The following is a 27,197-nucleotide window of genomic DNA, read 5'->3' as shown; positions in this document are numbered from 1 at the left end:
AAATTCAGAGCCCAGTCACTGCTGTAAAGTTTCTATGAATTCTTTGGTCAGGAAAGATGCATGTTTTCCCAGAAGCTGTGATCAATGACATGCAAGCCTATCCAACCTCTAAGAATATGAAAGAGGTACAAGCTTTTATAAGGATTTGGGATTTAGGAGGACTTTAATTCCTCATCTGTTACAGTGCCTCTGTCTGTTATACCACCTGGTGAAGAAAGGGTACATGTAGGGCTGGATATCAGAGCCAGTTTTAAAAAGGCAAAAATACTAATGAAGCAGCTTAAAGCTCTAGGCATCTCCCACACAGAGCTATCATTTGAGTGAGAAGTGTCTATGTCTCCAGAAGGTATGGGTTGGGCACTATGGCACAGGAAATAGAAGAGAGTACCCTTGGGAATTTTTGTCCCAGCTCTGGAAGAGGGCAGAAACTCCATATATCCCACACAAACACACAGCTTCTAGCAGTGTATACAGTGTTCCTCTAGGTAGAGCCTCTAACAAAGGAACAGCATATCATAGTAAGATCTTCCCTTCCTATCAAGCAGCTCATGGAGAATATGTTCCTTTGACCCACTTCTGCCATAGCTCAAACTCTTAAGTCTAAGTGGCATGCTTATTTGTAACAGAGGAGTATCCTGTCTGCCAGCCCATTGTCTCCATAAATGCTGTGTTACCAAGTCCTGTAGAGTATGTAGATCCTCCAAATGCTCCTGCTCCTATTCCTTTTTTTTTTTAAGATTTTATTTGTTTGACAGATAGAATGAGAGAGCACAAGCAGTGGGAGCAGCATAGGGAGAGGGAGAAGTAGGCTCCCTGCTCAGGCAGCTGGATCCCAAGACCCTGGGATCATGACCTGGGCCAAAGCCAGATGCTTGACTGTCAGAGCCATCCAGGCACCTGGTTCCTGCTCCTATTCTTGTGATGACCCTTGCAAGCTGTAGAGAGAGAGTGGGGGGAATTCCCACTGATGCCTAGTATACAGATGCTTGGAAACAGGAACAAACCAAAGCAGCCAATAGGCTAAACTTAGAACAGTTTGATGTTCAATGTGTGATTTTCAATGGGCTCAGATCATAAGTTTGACTTATGAACCCTGGCCATTACCCTCTGCACTGACAGGCTGTTCTGAAGGGATTAACCCTTTGGCTTGGATAATAGCAAGCTGAGGGGTAGATGATTATGAATAAGCCCTTGTGTGGTTAGGATACATAGAAAGACATTTGGATTTACCTGCCAGAGCTTGAGGCAGTCCTCATTATCTTCCATGTCCAAGCTCATAAGGCACTGGCACCTGCTGGCAATCAGGAAGCTGATGCCTTTGGCTTGGGTATGAGCCCTCGCAACTGACCCTTCAGTAGCTACAGATTTGGTGTATAGAAAGAGCAGGCACCACAGCACCCGGGTGGGATGGCATATTGCCAAGGATGCTGGATTGCCCTTGAAATACAGTGACTTGGTTAATGCAGTAATAGCATGCCCTGTTTGTTCTAAACAATGCCTGAGACAATTGTCTGGGGCCATCCACCAGAGTTCTCAACCAGTGAAAAATGGGAAAACTGATTATATTGGTCTCATCCCTCAGAGTGAGGGTTCTAAATGTGCCTTGGTTTGTATGGATACTGCTTATGGCCTAACCCAAGCTTTCCCCTATTGCTGCACTAACCTGGCCACCACCGTTAGAGCCTTAGCAAATCTGAGTACTATGTACAGATACCCTCATTAAATAGACAGTGATTGGGAATCACATTTGAAAGGTCATGATATGCAAAATGGATCAAAGAACATGACACTGAATGGAAGTTCCATCTCCCCTATAATCTATAAGCAGCAGAGTTAGTAGAAAGGAAAATATAATAATAAAGCAACAGATTAAATTAAGACCACCTTGGCCAAATAGACTACTGTCCTAGGCTCTAATATATTTGAATGATCAACCAGTAGGGCCTATTGCCCCCATATGCCAGACTGGGGACTCCTACTGATAGCCAATATCATAAAGATATGGAAGTTGTAGGAAACAGCCACTGCCCCAGCTCTCACCAAGGATCAACATGCTATGCTGCTGGCAGACAGCCTCTCCATTGCTGTCCTAAATGCCTCTCCCTTGCAGTATATGCCACACCCACTGCCTCATGGCAGACAGTCTCTCCTTTGCTCTCCTACCCACCATTCCCTTGCAGTGTATTCAATAAAATTCTCTCTCCTTTAAAAAACCAAACACACACACATACACAAAAGCCTGCTATGCTCCTGAGAACACCAAAGCTCCATCATACCTGGGAAAGGCAACATCTACTGGAATTTACAATGGGGCATCCCACCAGGATGGCGTCATCCCACTGCTAGAAAGCCACCAAATAGGCCATCTTTATGCTAATGAAATCCCTTACTGACTGCTCAGGGCATAATGTGGAAGATGGGTGTATGTAAGATTGTAAGAGCCACTCATGAAGGATGGAGTATTGGAGAATGTCATTGAGAGGACATGACTACCCATAGACCTGAGAGCTGGGCCCAGTCAGCTGGAGCCTCCTCACCCCATTCTCTATCCTTGGAATGTAAGTTCTGCCTACCATTTCCACAGTGGGAGACATTTTCAAGGACATAGCCTTGAGCCTTGAGAGGGTAAGATATTGTTGAAACCTGAATACATGATTGAACCCAATTATGGCCTCTATATAAATTTTTAAGTTTGGTAGGCAGGTACAGAGATCTACTTATCTTGTAAGCAAGTTCCCTTGCTTATGAAATCTGCCACATACCAATCTGGAGTAGGCTGTTTCTTTCTTTGGTCTCTTCCTGCCTTCCATACATGGGGGCCAGTTTGCAAATAAACACAATTCCACAAAAACTCTCACTGGACTTTCTGGGGTGTGAAAAAGACACTTAACAAAACTGACCCTTTATCTAGAAGAAAATATTGACAGAACAGCCAAAGAATTTTCTTTTAAAAATGCTGAAGAATAATTTGCCCTATCAAATATTAAAATGTATTTTAAGGGCACCTGAGTGGCTCAGTCAGTTAAGTGTCTACCTTCTATTCGGGTCATGATCCCAGGGTCCTGGGATCTAGCCCCTTGACTGGTTCCCTGCTCCATGGGGAGCCTGCCTCTCCCTCTCCTTCTTCAGCTCCCCCTACTTATGCTCTCTCTCTGTCAAATAAATAAATAAAATCTTTTAAAAATATAAAAAATTAAAATGTATTTTAACTGCAGTAAAATCATAGGACTAGACATAGCAAAGAAAAAGAATAAAAGGTTCAGAACAATACCTATGTATTGTATGAGTATATAGAAATATGTATATATAAAAATTTAGTGCGTGATAATGGTGGCACCTCAAATCCATAGTAAAAGAATGCATTGCAGAAGAATTAGAAAATAATTTGAAGGGGAAAAAAACCATGCTTTTAATCTAGGTAGAGTAGGAGAAAAAATATATAGATTATTTATATAATTTGAAAGGGAGGCAATATCCAAAATAGAATTGGATTTGATGGGGATCTCTGGGTGGCTCAGCAGTTTAGTGCTTGCCTTCAGCCCAGGGAGTGATCCTGGAGTCCCGGGATTGAGTCCCACATCGGCTCCCTGCATGGAGCCTGCTTCTCCCTCTGCCTGTGTCTCTGCCTCTCTCTCTCACTGTGTCTCTCATGAATAAATAAATCAAATCTTTAAAAAAAATAAAAAAAGAATTGGATTTGATAGATCTATGTAAAAATTATAAATTTAGAGGGAAAACAACACCAAAAGTTAAAAGGCAAGTGAAAAAGTTGGAAAAACATTTGCAATATAGGACAGGGAAAAACAGATCTTTAATATTTTGGAGAAATATTACAAATGAAGGGGAAAGAATCCCAATCAAGGTATATAACTGAGAAATTCTCAAAGTGGAAATCTAAATATTACCTTATTAATAACCAGAGAAATGCCTATTTTAAAAATGAAAAACCGTTTTTCATCTATCAATTTGGCAAAAATTTAAAAGAATAATAGCCAGGGCATGAGAGGAAATCTTATACTCTTAGTTGCTTATATAGTATGAATAGAAGTAAAAATCCTTTTGGCTGACAATTTGGAAATGTATCAATCTTTCAAATGTGCAAATCCTTTAGCCCATTCATTTCACTTCCAAGAATTTGAAGGAAGGTAGCCTACTGAATGGGAGAAGATATTTGCAAATGACATATCAGATAAAGGATTAGTATCCAAAATATATAAAGAACTGATTCAACTCAGTACCCAAAAAACAAATAATCCAATTAAAAATAGGCAAAAGACAGTAACAGGCATTTCTCCAAAGAAGATATACAGATGGCCAACAGACACGTGAAAAGTCACTCATCATCAGAAAAATGCAAATCTAAACCAAAATGAAATATCAACTCATATCTGTCAGAATGGCTAAAATCAAAAACACAAGAAGCAACAAGTGTTGACAAGGATGTGGAGAAAGGGAAACACTCTTGCACCATTGGTGGGAATGCAAATTGGTGCACCATTGTGGAAAATTTTATGGTAGGAAAAACAGTACATCTTGATTGGGGAATATTAAGTATCTTTCAAAAAGGTTATTTATTTATTTATTTATTTATTTATTTATTTATTTATTATTTGGCAGAGAGACAGAAAGAGGATGAGTGGGGACAGAGGGAGAGGGAGAAACAGGCAGCCTGATGTGGGGCTCGATCTCAGGACCCTAGAATCATGATCCAAACCAAAGGCAGACCTGTAACCAACTGAGTCACCCAGGTGTCCCTGAGTATCTAGTTTATAAACTGTAGTAAAGTCATATGTAACAATCAAGGAGAGCAGGGCAAAGAAACATAACCATTGATGGACTAAAAATGACTGCAGAACTTCCAAAACATTATTTCAACTAACTGAACTAAAGAAAACTACAAATAAACTGTAAATTTCTTCTCATATCTGTGAATTGTACTTCAACCTAATACCATAATATGTTTTATTTTTATAATAAACACATGCAGAGAGATAGAATCTTTTTATCTTACCACATAAGATAAATCTACTACTTTAATTGTTTAATTCAGTTATTGTAAGTAAAGTTGTAAAGAAAACTTAATATGAAAATAAAGAAATTAATGACCACTCTCCTTTATTTAGGATCTTGCCGATCTTAACTCTGAATAATGATGAGGTTAAAAGTCTGCAATTTATAATAACAAAGCTAAAAGGTTATTTTCTTACTTGCAGACTACTTATAATGCCCTATTCTCTTACTTTTCTTCCAAGAGACATTTGAGACTAGCACATTTGTCATATAAGTGGGTGTGGTAGGCTCAGAAAAAAAGCTTCCTAACCCCTAGAATCTCTGAATATCACTTTATATGGCAAAAATATGATTAAGTTAAGGATCTTGAGAAGAGGAGCTTATCCTGGATTAAACAGGTAGGCCCTAAAAGCAATCACATGCATTTACAAAATATAAGCCAAAGGAATTTTCACAGAGATAGTGAGAGTAAGAGCAAGACAGGAGGGAAGGATGCAGCATTATCTACAATAGCCAAATTATATGGAAGCAGCCCAAATGTCCATCAATGGATAAATGGATAAAGAAGATGTGGCACATATATACCATGGAATATTACTCAGCCATAAAAGAGAATGAAATCTTGCCATTTGCAACAACATGAATGGAGCTAGGGGGTTTAATGCTAAGTGAGATAAGTTAGAGAAAGGAAAATGTCATATGATTTCACTCATATGTGGAATTTAAGAAACAAAACAAATGAATAAAAAAGAGACACTTCAAAAACCAGACTTTTAAGTATAGAGAACAGAGGGTTACCAGAAGGGAGGTGGGGGGTGGGGAGAATGAAATAGGTGAAGGGGATTAAGAGTACACTTATCTTAATGAGCACTGAGTAATGTATAGGACTGTTGAATCACTATATTATATACCTGAAAATAATATAGCTGTTTGTTAACAACATTGGAATTTATTTTAAAAGATTGCAGGGGTTCAGGGAAAAAGAGGAAAGGAGAGGAAAAGATGTGGTGTGAAGGAAGCAAAGATTGGAGAAATGTGGCTACAAACTGAGAAATGCCAGCAAGCCATCAGAAGCTGGAAGAGGCAAGAAACTCATTCTTCCCTAGAGCCTCTGAAGGGAGCACTGCATGTTGATTCAGAATTATGGCCTCCAGAGCCATGAGAGAATACATTTCTGTTGTTTAAAGCTACCCAGTTTGTGATAATTTGTTACAGCAGCTATTAGAAACTAATATAGTGAGCATTTGGGAAATTTCATGTAACTATCAACTGACTTCTTTAGACTAACCTATTGCAAAAATAGTGGTCCACAGAACAGCGAAGTCTACTTTAAAATAATTTATTCCTAAAAAAATAAAAATAAAAATAAAATAAAATAAAATAATTTATTCCTTGGAAAGTTTCAAAAGAACTTAGCAAAACACCAAAGGATTATGAGACGGAGGACAAGATGGAAAGTGAGCCATCACTAAACATAGAGGGTCAAACTAACAGATTAACTGGATGGTTTTCCACAAGAAGGGAACTAATACTTGTTGTAAATTTACTATAAGCCAGGCACTATGCAAGGAATAGTCACGCATAATCCAATAAAGAAACTGCAGCTTAATATCATGTGGTTAGTATAATGATATAAAGTTAAATTATTTAGAGTCCTTGCTATTCCTACTATTTTATCTACTTACACAAAGTTTAGCTTGAGAAGCATCACTTCCCTGAAACATCACTATAGTGACACTATACCCCTCTTCTCTGAGAACCACTCCCATTCCCCATCTACAAGAGTAAGCACTTTGTCTATCTCACAATTTTAACAAGGCTTAGTTTAGTGAGGAGGTATTTGGCAATGGAGAATGGGAAGCAAAAGGAAGGGGTCATGGAATGGGAACAAACAGAAAAGAGAGAAAATAAATACAAATCATTACACTACAGAGAACTACAATCATTGGGAAATACGAACTTTCAGAGTCCACAAAAAGGATAGGTAAGGATAAAAAGGTAGGTAAGCATAAAAGAGATGAGAGGAATAGGAAGAAAATTTAATTAAATGAAGGGTAAAAATTAAATACTAAAATTCCAAAAAGTCATTTCAGCCTCAAATTTTAATAGCTGTAATGTCAAATTTTCTTACACTAATTTCACCAAAACCCAAGAATAATAAAGTAATAACAGACAGAATACAAAACAGAAAAAGCAGAGAATTAAAATTCCATAGTTTGAAGGATCTGAAAAAAAAAATATGCTGTTAAAGGAAACACACACATTTCTCTGTCCCTTAATTTTTTTTCTAAATCTATTCCCACTGTCTGCCTGTATAATTCCCTACCAGAGCTTTGCAGCTGGTCCCCACTGGGGCTTAAGCAGACTCCTCTCTGTGTTTCCATTTAAAAATCTTTATTTCAATAGGTGGGCCTAGAGCATCTGCACTTCCAAAATTACCACACAACTGATCCAAAATGATTGAAACAAAATTGGTTTCAAAAATTGCCCTCAGGCTGAAAAGAAGATGAAGGCTAACATTTCAAACCTAAAGAAACATTTATCACAATTCTGTGGTCTGTAATAGACTTCTGTGGTTGTAATAGAAATGTTGACAGCTTGTTAATTATAGAAATGCTAGTGAGCATCACTGTTATTCTTTTGAAAAACCTGACAAAAGAGATCAGATTTTTTTTTTTACTTAAACCAAGCCTTCCAGCACCTCAACTCCAATCTCTCCTCCCCAAGAGGCTGGATTCAGTCCCATTTTCCCATAGTATACAGCATGATGACTCAGAGAAAGGTCTTCAATTAAACCCAGACTCCAACATTCCCACCCCCTCAGAGAAGTCCCAAAGTCACATTTGAAATTCTAGGCCTTTTAATGGCTTGCAAGGGTACAAAACTTGACAAGACCCCGAATGGTTTAAATATCTCTGAGAACCATGAACTAGAGTGCACCAACCTCTGAAAGTCACAGCAACAGGAAACAGTCTAAGACCTCACACATGGCAGCCACCAATAAATATTCATGTGTGATTCAGATCCTCTGGGCTCAAACTCAACTGCATTTATACCATCTTCCTTGGGTAGGGAAAGTAAGGTATATAATGGATAGAGGTTTGAATCTGTGTTTTAAATCTATCTCTGCCATTAATCATTGTGCAACACAAGTAATCACTAGCCTCTTTTGTTTTCATATTTTATTCATTTGTAAAATAGAGAAGGGCTGAGGAATAACTTTCAACCACTGTTGCATATCCCACCAATTACTCAAACAATATAAATTCCAACATGATAGAAACAAAACTCCACCTTTTCCAGAGATATTTCTAAATGTATAAGTATTCAGTCACCATAAGTATCATTTACAGTAAATTTTAAGAAGAAATAACATTATAGTCAGCTCTTAGGAACAGATTTTATTGGTGTGGACTAGACCTATGGTGAAATTAAAAGGGCACTGATTCCTTTCAAAGTGCTTCAACTCCAGAATAAACAGAATTTTAGCATGTTTTGTATGTCTATGCCTTGATGATTATTTTGAGATTCTTTGAAGCAGTTTCTCAACAGTGGTGCTATTGACGTTCTGTTTTGGGGGACTGTTCTGTCCATTGTAAGAGTTTAGCAGCATCTCTGGCATCGACCCATTAGAGACTAGTTGTGACAACCAAAAGTATCTTCAGTCATTGCTAAATGTCCCCTGAAAGGGGGAGTAAAATTGCTCTCTGTTGAGATTTGCTGTTTTGAAAGATAAGAGGTCATGTAAATGTATTTTTTTGTAATGCAGTACTTATTTATTTTTATAACACAATATTTTAAAACTATTTTATGCTAACCAACTGGATTACCAGGAAATTTTAGGTTTTTATTAGAGGCTAATACCTCTATTTGATTTTACAGTATTGGAAGGAAATTATTATTTACACATAAAATACATGTAATTAATACATATACGGGACACACACATAATTTAACATGAATACTGTTTGGCTCATCCTAAAGGGCATAAAAAAACTTACACTCTTTCACTCCATTAAATTTTAAGATTTCTATGTATATTATTGAAAGATACTTTGACCTTGGATTTGAAAATGGCCAAAAATAATCTGCTGGTGGAAAAAAATAAAGTTCCAGTAGAGAACTACGAATTAATCCTTCTTCCAGTCATTCAACTAATGTTTAATTACTGATAATAAAATGTTTATAAGTGATATGCTGGTTACATTTTTAAGCATTAATCCTTCATACACGAACCCACAGGGGTATAGCCCAAAGCAAGTTATGCTGTGGTATAATTAGCCCTGTACAGATTTAGAATCATGCCACAGAAGCAGAAAAAAGAGAAAAGTGAATTTAAGACTGTAGTTTAAACAAAGAGTATGACTTATAATATACTCTTTGGTTTAAATACAAATTCTCATTCAAATGCCTAGGATTAACCACAAGCTAGAGGTCAAAACAGAGTTGTATAGTCAGCCTAACATTTAAAAAAAAGTTACTGCTAATTAATCATTACTTTCAAATGGTACATTTTCCCACATTTAAGCTTTACACAAATTTTCTCCACTTAACAACATAAACAATTTTGAATCATTTAAAAAATAACTGGTGAATAATTTTGCAAATAACAACAAAAATATTCTAATCCCTTAAAATTAGAACATTTGAATTATAATATTTTTGCCAGTTAATTTCACAGTGCCAGGAAATCTATAAAATATGTGTAGATCGACAAATGGTGTTTGTTCTCAGGAATACACAATAAAGAGGCATCTCTGTTCTTTGTTACAAGGTACATACTGGGGAAAAATGCATAAAATAGAATAATCTACCTTGGGAGCTTATTAGGACAGTCAGCATCTTAAAACTAGGATATTGAATTAATTCCATAATCTAAAAATTTAGACCACCAAATGCATAAACATATATCTATATTTATGCATATGTTATCACCTGAAAGAATACTAAACTTATGAATAAATGTTTGAGAGTGTAAAATTGTAATACTGTAAATTCAAAGACAGTAAAACGTTTTTTTTTTAATTTCTAGATCTTTTTTTATGTTATTCTCATCCACTAGCAACACACAACTTTGAGGCCCAGGAAAGGGAAACCAAGATCTCTCCCCCAAATGTCAAAATGGACTTACACAAAAGACTAGGACCTCATTGTCTTCCAGTCTATGACTCTCACATGCAGCAGATACATCTTTATCAGGGAATTCAGATGCACTCAATTACTACGTTCTTAAAATCCCTGACTGTGAAATTATGTAGGAAAGAAAACAAAAATATATCATTTATTTTACAGGTGTTTGATTTAGGAAAAGTCAAAGACAGGACAAGACAAAACAAAACAAGAGACTGGAGTCTTTAGGTAAGACTGTATTGACCTCTAAGCAGCGCAATCCACTGGCAAATCATTCAGCAAAGTGTAACTGGGGCTCCAGTTACTCTACTCTAAAGGCAAATCAGAAAGGACAAAATGAGGGGTGACATGGATAAGCACAAGAAACCCCACTCTGAAGATTTCTGGTATGAACCTCACAACTTCCAGGAGGGGTGGAGGGGCACTTTGCTCTGCTGCTCCCTCACTGAATAATTAAACCCAGAATTTCCGCGGGGCATTGCCTTCTACAGAATTTTTCTCCATATTTTTTCCCTGGTAAAGTAAAACTGAGTCTGCAGAGAGCAGAATAGACATCCTTGGATTCCCAGTGAGTATCAAGCATTTGCCTGCCCAAGGCCTCCCCAATCTACTAGCTGCAGACCAGCCATAGAAAGCTACAAACCAGGCCAAGGACTGAGCCGCTGAGCTTTCTAGGTTTCCTGGTCAAACACAAAAGAAAAATAAAGTTGGGGGTGGCAAGAAGATGGTTGCCCGCACGGGTGGTGCAAAGTTTCAAAACTAGTAAAAATCTATCCTTCTGTAAAATTAAAAAAAGTCAACCCGAAGGTCCAGCTTTCACCTTGTACTTTAAGGGTGGGATGGGGATCACCACCTTGTCCACAATGGGGTATTTCTAAGGAACCCAGGGGAGCTTCTCTCCTTCGTAGGGATGGGCGAGGGGCAGGGGCAGGCATGCATTTCTTCTGTTTGTGAAGGTGATGAATGAAAATGTGATCCTAAGTTTCTCAGGGGTGGTTTATTTCCTTCGAGTTAATAAAATTAAACCAAGTCCCCTGTGAGAACAAAGATAGGATTTTCTGATAGTAGACCCGGTGCTCTAGACACTTCTCAGACCTCTGCACACCTGGGGTCCAAATATAGCGTCTGGCAGAACTAAGACTCTGCTGCCCCTAACCAGAGCCCTTTAGCCTCCCTTCCAAGGTGCAGCCAAGCCAGGATTTGGGCCCCAGTTGCCTGAGAGCCCCAAACACGCAGAAGCCAACGTGCCCTCTTCTCTAATATTTGCAGAACTATTATCGAAAAAATGGGATATTCTAATTTCCTGGATAAGGAAGGTAGACTTGGAAAATTAACACGATTTTGCTCACAAAAACTAAGGGTTAAAACCCAGTCTTCCCTGAATTCACAGTTTTCAAACTGTTTAGCAAAAGAGCGGAGAGGCACAGTCCCGTGAGGTACGGGCAACTTCTCACCTCCAGCGGCTAGATGCAGGTGTTGGGTTCCTCTCTGGGCTCTGGGGTTGTGGGGTCTCCCAGACTTGCGGCTTCTTCCGGACAGAAGGAGAGCTTGAGGCCATTCTGCTAAGGGGATGGGGGGGGGACATCCCCAGCAAGGGGATACTTTCCTTCCCTGACCAAAGGTGCGGGGACGGGGAACACAGCCTTCCTGCTTCCGCTTCACCCCTGCCCGATCCCCATAGCCCACCAGGTTTTCTACACTGCGTATTTGGGGCACTTTGTGTGCGATGTTTCTCACTAAAAGTTGTTCGTCAAGCGGATTCGTAAATCACCCCAAGCTAGAGAAGATTTGTGCTTTGACATTATCCTCACCGCCCTCTTTATTTTGCCCCTGCCTTGTCGCATTTCAAAAAAAAAAAATGAACTCTTAGAAAAGAAAGCCTCTCCGTGGAGGCAGCTGGCAGTCTCACAGAAATGATGTAAATGGTTGCAGATCCCACCCCCCACCTCAGCTATTTTTTTCCGAGTGAACTGCGAAGATCTGTGAAAATAATATCAGGGTTTTCCGTCAGAACGAGCTTTGCCCTGCACTCAGGCGTAGCATAATCTGACCCGACACCTCCAACCATCTGTGCTATCTATCCGCCTTCTGATTTACCAGAGCTGTAGAAGCCGCATACAAATTGTACTTGATACTAAAGAAAAGACGCAGGGCCCAGTCCAGATCTGTGGCGAACATTCCTATCTGATTCCTTTAGGGATGGATCTACAAAGATGCTTTTTCAGCCATTTTCTTTGGAATCCGCTCTCCCAATTATTTTCTTCCAACTAAACAAGCAAGCCCCTATCAAAGGGTCAGGTAAGATCGTAGTTTCTTTTGACAGAGACCTCAGAAAATGGTATGATGTGGATGTCAATTGGTAATCAATAAAAGTTGCCAATTCAATCTGTTGGCCCTAAAGGCAGAGCTGCCAAGAAAGCCCTTCCTCTCTGCAGGGGAGGTCAATGCTCAGCAGCTTAGAAAGTGCTTTCTGCCCCCATTCCCATTGCTGAGGTTCCCCCTTCTCTATTTTACTTGTACTGAGTTTCTTTGGGGCAAAAAGGCCAAGGTTAGAGTTTCTATTCCCAGCTCAAGAATTAAATGTTCCAACACAGAGTAGGGCAAAATCAGCCTGCAAGAAGAGCAAATCAATATTTTTAAAAAGATGTTTGAAATAAGCTTTTAAGTTGCTGTCCTGACCTACCAGTGACTTCTCACTCTAGATGTGGCTATGCTGCACATTTGTTCAAGTCCATTAAACTGGGGAGAGGGGAATGAAAAGTATAAACTTTGGGAGGGGGTGCAATGCCCCTTTTCCTGAGTGTCTAACTTCATGGTCAACACCTGTGTTATCAGGTATGGGATTTGTTCTAGTTGGTATTTAAAATGATTTCAGAAGGCTTTTGAAGGTGTTGGGAATAGCTCGAACTGACCTCTTAACAGATCCCTGGTCCTGTTCCTTCTGCTTCAGACTCACTTCCCACTCGGCTGCTTTGGCAGCTGGAAAAGGGGGAAAGGCATGCGGGATAGGTGCTGGGGGGAAAATGAAGTAATCTACTTTCCTTCCTCCCCATCCGTGCGCTCCCCCCAAAGTTTTCTGTTTCATTACAATTACACTTGGCGAATTCTCGGAGGATTTCAATTTGGCCCAGTCCTCATTGTCCTCTGGAGACCTCTTGACCCAGGCAGCGCATCACTCCAAAGTGGATTCCTGTAGCACTACTGCCTCTTTTGGCAAGGGGGTTGGGGATGGAGGAAAAAGGCTGGAGGAAGGAGTTGAAACGCTGCTGTTCTTGCCTCTCTTTTTCTCCTAGCCATTCTCCAGTCTTTTCCTCCTCCAGATTCTGTAAAATACCGAGGAAATGTCCACGAGTGAACGGCGGGCGCTGTCGAGAGCGGGGAGGTGCTGAAATGACCCGGGCGCGCTGGTCGCAGTCTTGATTGGCAGAGAGGGCCGGTGACTGACAGGGGGTCTCCATGGCGCCCGCGCCGCCAATCCGCCCATTCTAGTAGCGGCGCCAGTTCGCCGGCCTGCGTGCCCTAACGGAGCCGAGCCGAACCTAGGCTGCGGGGCCGGCACCTCCTCCAATCCCTCCCGCTCGCTCGCTCCCAGCCGTTGAGCCGCCGCAGCTGGCGGGGCAGTGCGTCCCCGCTGCCCTAAGCCGCTTCACGGAGGAGAGCCTGGCGCACCCGGCCAGGCCCGCGGGCATCTGCTGCGCGTCCCGCTCCGCGCTCAGCGTCCCCATTGCAGTCCGCACTGCCTCGATGTTCCAGCTGCCCATCTTGAATTTCAGTCCCCAGCAAGTGGCCGGGGTATGCGAGACTCTGGAGGAGAGCGGCGACGTTGAGCGCCTGGGTCGCTTCCTCTGGTCGCTGCCCGTGGCCCCTGCGGCCTGCGAGGCCCTCAACAAGAATGAATCGGTGCTGCGCGCGCGAGCCATCGTGGCCTTTCATGGTGGCAACTACCGCGAGCTCTACCATATTCTGGAAAACCACAAGTTCACCAAGGAGTCGCATGCCAAGCTGCAGGCGCTGTGGCTCGAAGCGCATTACCAGGAGGCCGAGAAGCTGCGTGGACGGCCCCTGGGGCCGGTGGACAAGTACCGTGTGAGAAAGAAGTTCCCGCTGCCGCGCACAATTTGGGACGGCGAACAGAAGACACACTGTTTCAAGGAGCGCACGCGGCATCTGCTACGAGAATGGTACCTGCAGGACCCATACCCCAACCCCAGCAAAAAGCGTGAGCTCGCCCAGGCAACCGGACTGACCCCTACACAGGTGGGCAACTGGTTCAAAAACCGCCGACAAAGGGACCGGGCGGCTGCGGCCAAGAACAGGTTGGTACCTAGAGGCCTGCACGCCTTGCGCCGCTCGGCCGGGTGGGGTGGGCGAAGGCACCCGGGCGCCCTTACCCCGGGGGGCCGGGCGACTTGGATCCCCAGGAGTTGAGAATTCAGTCTGTGTTCAGGTACAAGCCCACTGCGTTCTGGGATCCTGGGTGGGGAGGAGGGGGAAGGTTTCCCTCAGGGCTCTTGGTTCTCCATACTCTTTCTCTCGTTCTCGGTGCCTGGGGGTTGCTTCACCTGCTAGTTCCAGTCACCAGACCAAGGCTGCATTGGGAAGGAGAAAGAAATAAAACTTAAAATCCCAGCAATAATTAGGGACCCCGAGGCTAATTCTTGTCAACCTCGGCCCAGGCTCCTAATAAGTAAAGCCTGGCTTATTAGCGATGTGGCAGGTTACTGTGGTCATTTTAAAAGCCCAGATGAATTCTCCTCTGACGGTTTGAAAACAGTTTTCCATGGACTTCTGGATGGAAGTGAGTTCTGTTTTTTTCCACGCGTGGATAACCCTGCCTCGAAACAGCAAACTAGTCAGCTGAGGCTTTCCGTTCCGCAGAGCGGGGATCTAAATTAGCTAAACTTTGCGGCAAGGAACCCAGCCTCATCCCCCAGGCCCAAACGTTCCGTGCAGTCCTCAGGCAGCGCTTTTTGCTTTTAGCTTTGGTCTGATCCGGCCTCGAGGGCACTGACACGAGCGAGCGCCGGGAGCAGGCGCCCGCTGGGACGGGGGTCCCAATCCAGGAGCCCGAAACGTCCTTGTCACCCGCAGCTCATTTATCTTGACAGTACTGTAAACCTCCCAAAGGTGGCAAACAACCGCGAATGATCCTTCGAGCCCAGCATCTCAGATGGGGAGCCGAGAAAGGATTCGGAAGAAGGATGAGAAAACCGCAGGGCTACTTGGGGAGGCGAGGCGGCCGCAGACTCCGGCCTGTGCTGTTGCCTCACTTCTCCCACTTAAACTGCCCGGGTCTGTGGGAGATCGTGGCCGCTGGGCTTAAGGGATGCAGACCCGGGGGAGGGGGGCAATGGGCGGCTGTGTTACGCGCTGTGACTGGTATCCCTTTCCTTTCCGTAGACTCCAGCAGCAGGTCCTGTCGCAGGGGTCCGGGCGGGCTCTAAGGGCTGAGGAAGAGGGCACGCCCGAGGTGCTGGGCGCCGCCGCCAGCCCGGCCGCCAGCCTATCCAGCAAGGCAGCCACTTCGGCCATCTCCATTACGTCTAGCGACAGCGAGTGCGACATCTGAACTGCCCACCCAGCACGCTCAAAAACAGAATTCAGTGTAAAAACAAGACAAAATGAAATAGGGAGGGAAGTTGAGAAACCAAGCAAACCCAGCGCTTGTGAAACCAGGTGGCCAGGGACCCGTGGGCTCGGGTTGCCCATTTCCGCCCCGCGCCGGCCTGGCTCCACTGGCGCCCTCCGGCCGCTATCACAGGGGTCCGCGGTGAGGCCCAACCCAACGCTACCTTCTCCTTGCTTTGCTTTTTCCCAAGAATTTTGCTGCAAAGATGCCTCCGGAATCCGAACTGCACGCTGAGCGCCTGCCCTAAATCTCCCGTGGGTATTTCACGTCGAAAGGACGCTGTTATATATGTATAACTTTTGCTTTAAAGGTTTTTTTTTTTAAAAAAAAAAAAACAAAACAAAACATATATATGCTGTTTATTTACTTATTTAAGAGACTGCCCTGATAGGTTTCTCTGTATCCTGGGAACTTGCTGTTTCTAAAGGGGCAGGGTGGAGCAGATGTGGGTTCCGTGTGAAGAAGCCAAACAATAAAAACCTGGTGAGCAACCTTTCTTAATTAAGTGAGATGCTCTCAGATTCCTTAAAAAAAAAAAAAAAAAACTCTTCACCAGGTAAGCAGGAGCCCTTGTGCAAACAGTCTCAGGAGAGTCTTCTTTTCTCTTTCGCATTCTCTGATGTCTCCTGGTTTATATTTTTTAATGGCCCATGGTAGATCCATAACCACCTGCTCAAAAATTGTCTGTATGTATATATGTGTGTATGACATAATTAAACCTAGAAAATGGCAACATGAGCATCCTGTATAAGGCAACTCCACACATCCTCAAGCACAGGTTACTATTGCTTATCTACCTGACACTCACTTTTATGAAGTTTCAATGGCTTTCAGGAACAATTTAACAAGCCAAACTCTGGGACTCAGTCCTGAGTCCTATTTTATAAAAATGCAAGAGTATTCTGATTTAGGCTCAACAATTAGGAAGGTTTTTGGTCTCCTTTCAGGACTCCTCCTATACAAAAGCAACAGGCACCCATGACCATGCTAGAGTGAGTATGTACTACATCTAGGATTGAACTCCTATTAAAATAAGACAAAAGATAGGAGAGGTTTTAATAACTAAACATCTTCTTGATGAAGAAGCAGATTTTAATCAAACATACTTTCCACAAAGGGATACTTAGATGAAGGAAAGGATGTAATCAGACATATTGAGGTGAAATAGAAGGTTGCAGAGAAATGACTGGCATTTTAGAAGTCTGATATCTGTATTAAACATGAAATGAGTCATCTAGATTCCAAATTGTCCTGTAACTGCCTCAATTGAAACTATCAAGTATTTTTAGGATTTAATTTGTCCTCCCAAAGTGTGTAGGTACATGCAGGCACACACATACCAAAAAACAAAACAAACCCACTGTTCTTGCACTAAAAAAGTATATCGAGAGTCTCTAAAGTTTTTTTTTTTCCTGGTGAAATGGGTTGTATATTATAAAATTTGACACTGATCTTTAAATCACTTAAGCTGAACTTCCCTCCTTGAGCTCCTCCTGCCACACACACACACACACACACACACACACACACACACACACTGGACTTTCAATTCACCTCTCTGTCCTTAGCAGATGTCCTTTGGTTCAGAAGCCTACTAACTTATTTGGGTAGAAGTGCCAATGTGCAAGCCAAAAAAAAAAAAAAAAAAAAGTGAAGTCATGGAAGACAAAAAGCAGTCAAATGGCAAGATACATGAGAGAAGCCCAAGACATGAATACGGTTGGTTTTTGGTTTTTAAATCACTTAAACAGATTTGGCCTCATTTGGGCTTTATAAATTGTTTTAATTGTATAGAGAGGGGCCCTTATACAGAGAACTGTTAACAATCAAAACTCTCTTGCACAAGAGCTCTAGATAGAAGGAGTGGGGATGTCTTTTTGATGGAGCTGGTGTTCCTCAGGAAAGCAAGCAAATGCCTTTCTGTGGATCCAGAAAAACTAGGGTGGTAGAGCTTCCGAAGACTCTTATTTTGTTTCCTGGAATCCACCCCACACCCCCACTTCCTTGAATGCCGAGGAGCTTGGCCAGGATTCCTAACAGGCAAGGGAGGTACCTAGAGTACAAAATTTAAGGAGGCATTCATTCATTCACTCTCAAGGTCAAGCAAGTACAAAGCATCTGGGAATGAGTGCCTCCTTAAATTTTGCACTGTAAGTGCTTCCCTTGCCTCACCCTCATCCTGAATCTGCCAAGGAGTATTGCACTTCAAGGAAAAATCAAGAGATTTCCAGTCTTGTTCACCAGACCTTCTAGGTACTAAGCAAGGAGCTATCCAGATCAGCATTTGCTGTTTTCATGTCTAAGAAGGAAGGGAAAGGACTAATTAGCAGAATGATGTAAAGGCAGTTAAGATTCTAAAAATCCCATCTCACTCACCAGTTCAATTGATGCCTAAAGGGAGAAGAAAATGTCCAAAAAGATTTTTTTTTCTCAAGAACAAAGGGCTGTACTGCTAAGAACTAAGCTATCTCTTTACAAATAATTTTTAAATAACCCTTATGGCTTGGTTAAAAAAAGAGAAGACCAAACAGTTATGGAGGACTTTTCTTCCAGCTTTAGTGAAAGCCTTTAAAGTACATTTTCCTTTCAATACATTTAATTTGCTTAAAGTAACATGTTGTCTAAGGATTACATTATAAAGCAGGTATTCTGTTTCACCAATCTGTAGGTTTATTTATCTAATTTCACTTTAGAATCTTAATGGGTGACATGTTATTTTAAAGAATTTTTAAAATGTTTATCTGAAACCTGGTGGCACCTAATTGCTCTTGTGAGTAATCAATTCCTTGATGATTACATGTTGGAAATTGGTCCAAATCTTCACACAGATATTTATGATAATTGGTCCAAATCTTCCCTTGGGCAGGTATTGTAAAAATTTTCGTTTTCTTTCCAAGATTTTTTTTTTTTCTGTATCAGTTTTATCCCGGTCTAGAAAGGTTTTTGTTTTGTTTGTTTTTAATTCCAGGTAGTGTAGCAAGGCTGAAGGTTTCCGACTTTGGAGAAATCTCCATATGGTGGGTTTCCTTTCGGTCTTCTGAAATTTATTTCCTGTAACAATTTCCCAAAAAGCAGTTACTCCAGCGGAGTGGAAAGAAGCTGCATTTAAAAAAAAAAAAACAACTGACCAATGTGTGCATTTAACCACCAGCCCCAGCTCAGGCTTTTTTATTGGTTATAAATATTTCAACCACTCGCCAGTTCTACCAAAAGAGCGATGGCTCCCGCTCCCCAAATGCCGCAGTTGCTCGCTTCCTCCACTTTAACGACCCACTTCGCTTCCACCCGCCCAGCACCCCCCCCCCGCCCCCTTTCCCTTCTCCAGTTTGTTTATAAAAATCTGGGAGTGAGGGAGGGGGGGGATGAGAGGTTGGGGTGGGGAGGAGGTGTGGGGGGAGGACTTGCTCTTTGTTTACATTAAACAAATGACAGGCAAAGAGCTCAATCAAAATCTTCCTTGACCTCGTTCTCTCTCCCTAATTTTAACAAAAAGGAAAAAAAAATATTGTATCCAAAGAGAACGTGAATGGGGGGGGGGAGGAGAGGAGAAGCAGCTTTTCGCTCTATTCAGCCGGGACGCGGGAGCGCGGACGATTTCCGCTCCCATTGTGAGGCGGGGCCCGGGGGCGGCCGTGAATGGGGGGTCTGCCGAGCGGCCCGCGGGGCTGTCAGGCGGCTCAGCGTAATCAGGGCTAATGACGGTGGCCGGGCGCTCCGCGGGACAATGCGCGGGGCCGCGGGGTTTTGTCGGCCTGAATGGCTAATAGGTTCGCCTGGGGGTGCGAGGGGGGCGGTGTCGGGGAAGAGGCGGCGGCGAGGGGAAAAGGGGTCATTGTTCGCGCACCGGCCCGGGCGCCGAGGCGCGTCCCTCTCCCCGCGCGGCGGCCCCCGGGCCGGGAGCGGCCGACTGGAAGGCCGCGGCCGGGAGGCCCCCTGGAGGCCTGCTGCGACAGGGCGGCGGGAACGGCGGGTGCGTGGGTTCCGCGTACGGGAGGCAGCCCCGACACAACTCTGTTCCCCGGAGAAGCCCAGAGGTGGGCCCAGAGTCCCCGGGAAGGGGTGTCCCTCCTCCGGGGTTCGGATCGCGACGACTCCACCACACACCCACCTTTTCCGTCCAGGCGCCCTGGAACCTCTCAGACGTGTAGGCCGCGAGCCACTCCTATTGTTAAGAGCCCCTGACTCAAATAGCTCGAGGAGAGGAAACCTCTCAGAACCCAGGGGGACGCGGGGTTAAAACCCGAGGCGCGGGGGTACACAAAGGCGCGCGCTCGCCCACAGCCCCGGACGGCGCGGCGGCTCGTGCGCCTCGTGCAAGACGGTGCGCCGCGCGCCGCGAGGCCGCAGCGCGGGTCTGGGCCTGCGCGGGCTGCTGCCGCGCGCGTCCGGCTGGCGTGTGAGGAGGCTGCGCGCGGACGGCCGCTCGCCACCCGCGGCGGTAAGCGCCTCGGGGCGCCGGGGCCCGACCGCCGCGGCTGTCACGGCGGGCTCTGGGCGGCGGCCGCCACGCGAGCCGCCCGAGCGGGGGCCGGCGGCGTGCGGCAGAGGGCCTCGCGACTCGGGCAGCCGCGGCCTGGGGCGGAGCGCCTGGCGCGCCCCGCAGACCCCCGCCGGCCGTCGGGGCGCGGACCGAAAGCGGAGCGCTGAAAACCGCCCGCGAGCGGCGGCCCGGCGGCACCGCTGCCCTCGGGCGGGCCCCCGCCGCCACCCTCGCCGGGTCCTCCGGAAGCTTGGCGGCTCCCATTCCGGCTCTTCTAGATCTCCTCAGGTCGGATCACGCCTTGCAGCTCTATTTGCTAGGATCTGTATTCCCACACGGCCTCGGACTCGCCCTGCCGCAGCGGACTGGTGGCTGGCGGAGTCGCGTTGTGTGGAGGCAGAGGGGCGCGAGGGCGATCCCAGGCCGGAACACGCAGTTTGACGCCTGTGCCTCTGCTCGCTGCGCCGGCCGCCGCCTCTGCGCCCGCTCGGCCGCCTGCCTCCGCGGCTCGCCAGTGCCAGTGGAAGCCCGCGCCGCCTCCAAGGGGGCCTTGGTGATTCGGGGCGCTCCCCTTGGAGACCTCTCCGCTTCCTTTTTAGTGCTCTCCTGGACCTTATACGATGTGTGCTCTAAGCATTGTAATATAGGTCTGCGTTTGTCAATATGTTGGACACCCCCACCCCTCGCCCAGAGTGTAAGCTCCTTAAGGGCAGGGATTGAATTTTATCCATCTTTATATTTCCAGGACCTGGCCTAGTAGTAGGTACTCAATAAATATTTTTTTTAAAGGATTATTTATTTATTTATTCATGAGAGACACAGAGAGAGAGAGGCAGGCTCCATGCAGGAAGCCCGACATGGGATTTGATCCCGGGTCTTCAGGGTCAAGCCCTGGACCAAAGGCAGGCACCAAACCGCTGAGCCACCCAGGGATCCCTCAATAAATATTTTTAAACTGAAAGAATGAATGGGTCTTTCTTGAAACCTGTCTCGAATTAGTGGAGGCTTACTGCTAGTTCTGAGTTCATTTGAAGAGCAAACGTGACGAATATAGGCTGGACCCCAACATTCACTTAAATACTTCAGGTTAGCAGCTCTGACCTACTTGTCAGGTTCTCTGGGATTGATACTCCCTCTTAAGCATACCGTTTTTCAGAATCCTGTGGCTTTGGGTTCCTAACATGAAAATTACCTTATCACATGCACATTTTCCCAAACAGGTCAGAGTCATCCCTTTAGGTTTCAAAAATTCTAGCTATCACACTCTCTGGACCCTATATAATAAAATTCATAATGCTTTTGTCTGTTACAGAATGATAGAAGTTTCCCCTTCCAAAATAACTTTCCCTTCTTTCTCTCTCTCTCCCTCCCTCTTTTACTCCCCCATTTTAGTCTAGACCTACAAATTAAAAGATAAACACACACAAAAAAATCACAAACTCCAGGTGTCCAATTTTAAGATCTTTGATTGGCACCCCACCCCCATGCTTAGGCTAAGTAAGGGTGAAAACAAAAATTTTCAATAAAATCTTAATCACAAAAGCCCTGTGAAGATCTACTGGCTATTAAATTCATCTCGATTTTAAATTTTAATGGACAGAAGCAAGTGAACTGTGTGTAATTTTGAGTTCTGATAAAATATATATAAAGCTGCCTCGTGGAAAGTCATTTTAGCCTGGCACTGTCAATCTGCAACCTGAGAATGTTGACTTACTATTTGTTTTCAGACTGAGGAGATTAGCCTTGAATTTTTTAGCATGAAATCAAATATCTTAGTTTAGATTGTGCATATTAATTTGATATGCACAGTCTGGTTGGTAGTCAACTAGTTTATTATGCATTTCAAACATTTTCAGACACTTAAAATTCCTATTAAAGATTTGTTCATTCAAATTCAGTACGATTTAAAGGAATATTTTATTGCATCGGATATACACCCGACTTTCCATAAATTCATGATGAAGTATGCATTTGAACTAAAGACCTATCCATATCCTATGATCTACAAAATTATTTTTGCAGACAAGTGTGACTGTATGAACCAGATTCAATAGGAATAGAAAAGACAAGCAAATAGGAAAAGAAAAACTATACTAGAAACATCATGTAGCAATAAACTGATACTTGAAAGGGTGGGATCAAACATACCTTGCTTAAGATACCTTAATCGCGATAGATTTGGGCAAGTCACTCAACTCTTTGAGCCACAGGTTTTACTTCTACAAAATGAGGTTGGTAATATCCAGGGATATTGTGAGTGCTTGGGGTAATGTACATAAAACCAGAGGACCAGATGCTCACATATATTAGGTGTTCAGTGAATAGAACTTCCCTTTTCCCATTTTTTCCTCATTAAATGACAGGCCAAGGAAATAAGCTGTACATATTAAAATTATGTTTTAATAGATGTCATCTACATATTTGAAATATTACTGAATTTGAATGCTAAATGCTGTTTTTAGAAGCAGGTCAGCTCACCACCTCTACCAGGGAGGGCCCGTTATGTTGGTTTCCCAGCCATGGTAACGGATGAACTTGTGCTAATGCAACATCATTCTTTCTTAGGCTTTTAACTCTGCCTGGGGCTGCTTGTCATCTATATGAAGCTCTCCAAAGGGACCTTAGCCCATTCTGCAATTCCGGATAACCCTAAATGTAAGTATGATCAGTGAAAAAAAGATAACCTCTTAGGGAAAATGCAAGGTCTATTTTTTGGAAGAAGCAGTGATCCCAGTTTACTTACATTTGTATTGCTCTTCATAGCTAGTAATGAGATCCTTTCAGCTGCACCATCTCACTTCCTCACAAGAATGCTGTGAGGTGAGTCAGCAGATATGGTTCCTACCTTCCAGATAAAACTGGAGGCTCACGTTACTTGTGCAGCCACAGGACCAGGGAAGAATCCAGATTTTCCAGGGCTTAAAGTTTAGATAACTTGAAGGGGAGAATACTCTTTAAGATAAAGGATACAAATTTATGAGTACAAAATTACAACAATTACAAAATTTTAAAACCTAGCAAATACAACAAACATCACAAAATCCAAATGATAACAAAATAAGTTTATTAATTTTCATATATATCTCTAGAATAGTTTTTTCCCTACTTTTTTTTCCCCTGTGTGTTCTTTTATTGCTTCTATATATGACAACAATTTTACACTACAGACTTGAATAGATAATTCAGTCTTTCCTCTATTATGGGTTGTTTTTAACATTTTATTCATGATTTAGAAAAGCTTCTTTCAGTTTCATAATTCGTTAATAATGCCATATGTAATTTTTTGGATTGGTATCAAATTGGGAAAGCCTCTGTGAAGTTTCTTTCATATATGAACAGATTTCAAGACATAGACATTTCAATTTTCCTTGACACTGACAACACTCATTAGCTAGTTTGTAATCAAGGGCCTTACATATTCATGTTGTGACACATAAATTAGCTCAACAAGCAGTAGAAATATTCCTTATAAGACATGCCTGCACCAAAAGAGCTAACAATAACCTAACAATACACAGAAATAACAACAAACCATAAAAATATATACCAGTAAACCCAAACTATATCCCCAATTCAAGTTCCCTGGATAGCAAAAATGACTGGTTACTTCAGTGCCACCCAGCACTAAGGGAAATGTGACAAAGGGAAATGGGAGTGGATAGAGACAGTGGTCTATTGTAGTTAAATTACCTTGTTTTGCAAATTTTCCAAAAATGCATGATCATGTGAACACAGTGCTAGGATCCCTCCCAGAGCCTTTGAAGGGATCTATGTAAATAAGGTATTTTACAACCTATGTGTCACTTGCAACCTATGTGGCTGCTTCTTCACAGGCAAAGTAAGTGTTTGATAAGAACAGGTTTTCCTTTTCTTTTTTCTTTTGAGAACAGGTTTTCAGAATCCATGTCCAGGACTGCTTTCTATCATCCAGGACATAATGTATTTCCCCAGAAAATTTTGACAATATTCTACTCAAAAGCTGTTTTAAGGGATCCCTGGGTGGTGCAGTGGTTTGGCGCCTGCCTTTGGCCCAGGGCGCAATCCTGGAGACCCGGGTTTGAATCCCACGTCGGGCTCCCGATGTATGGAGCCTCCTTCTCCCTCTGCCTATGTCTCTGCCTCTCTCTCTCTCTCTGTGTGTGTGACTATCATTAAAAAAAAAAAAAAAGCTGTTTTAAAAAATGGTTCATGATAGAAGAAAAGAGTTTCAGATTGCAGCTGGCCTTTGGTAGGACTGTGAGATAGACAGGTTACTCCTGAGAACCTCACCTTCCCTTTTGGGAGTTCTTTACCTTGCCTCCTTATGGGTGCTACATCCCAAACTGTAAAAAACCCTTCAGTGCTCTTCACCACCACCCTCTCCCCCCTTTTATCAAAATATATTCTTGGTTGTTACCAAAAAATCAGATAAGCCAATTCACATTGACATACAAATAGCTGCTAAAAGCTTAATAAATTACCTACAGATGGGGGCCTAAGAGGGTACTTACTAACTGCTAGGAGATAATCCTTTAATTCAATAACCCCAAATCACTAATGGTAGCAATTTGGACATCACTAGTAGGCTAGTACAAAATTATTTTTGGTTGGAAGAGAGCCAGGAGTCCTTCAAGTCATCCCATGGAAGTAGATGACTGCTTCCTGGGTCAAATAGCACGAATATTAAAAATAAAATGAAGTAAAATAAACTTGTTGGGCCCCAACTTTCCGTTTAAATTTCAATTCCTTCTCTGTCATTCCTTTTACTACCATGCTTTGTGGCAAACAATACAGTAGTCTACATTCTTTGTCACCATTTCTTCACTAGATAGTTACTCCTTAACCTCTTGCAATCTGGCTTTAACTTGCATCATTCCATCAAAATTCTCCCCTCAAAGGTCACTCTACTCAGTCCTCAACTACTCAACCTGTTGATCTTTAACACTGTTGAACATCCCCTCCTTCTAAACAGGACCAAGATAAGTTTGGGACAAGCAAGGTACCTAAGGTACAAAATTTAAGGAGGTTTGTCTCTCTCTCTCTCTCTCTACCCCCCCCCCCCCTTCCTCACCCCTTTAGAGTTCTACAGGTCCAGGGCTGGCATCTGAGAATACCTCTGAAATTTTGCACCACAAATGCCTCGGCTCCCTTACACTAGTCCCAGGCCCTGCTTCAGAAACAACCAAACTTCTCATTACATTCACAGCATGGCCGGCAATTTCCTGCCTTCTTGCCTTTGCTCATGATGCAGGTGAAAGTGGACCTCCCTGCTTTGTGCCTCCCCTGCACTCCTTCCTACCTTCTTCTGATAGCAGCACTCTTAGAGAACTGCTCCTCCTAATTCAATATGTTTCTGATGAGGCTGGCAAACACAGTATCTCCCTTCCCAACTCACAACAGAGTACAACCACCAAGCTGGGCCAGTCCTTTCCAAAATTTCTGAATTGGAAGCAAAGGGGTAACTCTCTTTTTGCTCTTGGATTGAGAGCAATAAGAATATGATGCCACTTATATCACCTGTTACCAGAAGCAGCCTGTTAGGAGAAGGAGGCAGGATGGAGGAAGGAGATACAGAGAAGGATAATGCTATAAAGTCTTTGTATGCTATTGACACTGATGGTAGCTCCAGTCTTGTCTATTCTGGTTTTGGTTACAGAAATATGGTACGAGATCTCCTACTTTTTCTTTATTTTTAAAGCTATTTTGAGTTTCTGTCACTTGGAAACAAGAGTACTGAAATATAACATAGAATGTTCTTCCTTTTTCATTATCCCATCTCTGTAAATACATGGACTCAACTTTCATGGCTCAACTCAAAGGTCACTTTCCTCCCAAAGCCTTCCTTGATCCTTAGGATTGAATTAATCTTTCCCTTCTCTGAACTGTAGTGGCATTTTATACATATCTCATAATTATTTAGCTTCATGTCTTATATCTCTTACTTAATCATATATACTACATATTCTTCCAGGGCAAGATCCATAATCTCTGTAATCTTCTAAGAACTGAATCTTTGATACAGCAAGCAAATCAATAGATTTTTGCTGAATGAATGAATGAATCAAATGGATGAATGAAAATAACTAAAGGATACCTGGGATCTTGCTTAATATCAGGAAACTTGAATCTGAATAATCTGAAATTCTTTATTTTTTTAAAGATTTCTTTATTTGAGAGAGAGAATGAGCCTGAGTGGGGAGAGGGGCAGAGTTAAAGAATCTCAAGCAGACTCAACACTGAGCATAGAGCTGATGTGGGGCTCGATTCCATGATCCTGAGATCATGACCCTAGCAGAAGTCAAGAGTCAGACACCTAACCGATTGGCCACTCAGGCAACCCTAAAGTTCTTTGAAAAGGAAAAGGAGCGTTTTTTTTTCTAAAAGAAAAATAAAAGAAGGAATGGCCCACTGATTGCTAGAGAAAATGATGAATGTTAAAGGATGCCAGAGTTCTTTCAAACATGGGAAATGAGACCTATGTTTATGTATACTCATATATGAATAAACAAATTCTAGAAGAATATACAAGAAGCTATAAACAGTAGTTTCAAGTCTGGAGGAGCAACTGAGCAGATGGTGGACAGAAGTGGAAGAGAGATTTTTCACTGTATACTTTGTATATTTTAATTTGTTTAATCATATACATCATTACCTATTCAAAAGTTAAATTAAAACTAAATGAATAAAAGAATATCTAAATAAAGTAGTTTATTATAGAGATTATCCACCTACAAGATGAAAGGAAAAGTCTTTCTTAATGTAACGTGGTGATAGCACCATGCTCTGGTTTAAAAAATGAAATAGCTCAAATAATTTATATAGAAAAAAAGATGTTGCAGTCTGGAAAATTCTACTGGAGATCTCAACAGGTAGAACAAATAGCCTTGGTAATGATAATGACACTGATGTTGAAGCTAAATGCAAAGGGTTCAAATAAAATTGTTCCACATTTTTAAAAAAGGATAACAG

General features: G+C 42.8%; 1 protein-coding gene across 1 annotated transcript; it reads left to right on the top strand.

Moving 5' to 3' along the window:
- Positions 1-13,806: 13,806 nt before the first annotated feature.
- Positions 13,807-15,709, top strand: SIX6 (SIX homeobox 6). The gene is made up of 2 exons (XM_041757634.1): positions 13,807-14,456; positions 15,541-15,709. The coding sequence occupies exons 1-2, from the start codon at positions 13,885-13,887 to the stop codon at positions 15,707-15,709; spliced, it is 741 nt and encodes a 246-aa protein (XP_041613568.1). The 5' UTR covers positions 13,807-13,884.
- The last annotated feature ends 11,488 nt before the right edge of the window (positions 15,710-27,197 follow it).

The sequence above is a fragment of the Vulpes lagopus genome, chromosome 6, assembly GCF_018345385.1.
Source record: "Vulpes lagopus strain Blue_001 chromosome 6, ASM1834538v1, whole genome shotgun sequence".
Classification (NCBI taxonomy): Eukaryota; Metazoa; Chordata; class Mammalia; order Carnivora; family Canidae; genus Vulpes; species Vulpes lagopus.
The sequence above is the reverse complement of the archived record's forward strand: the minus strand, read 5'-3'. Positions and strand labels throughout refer to the sequence as shown.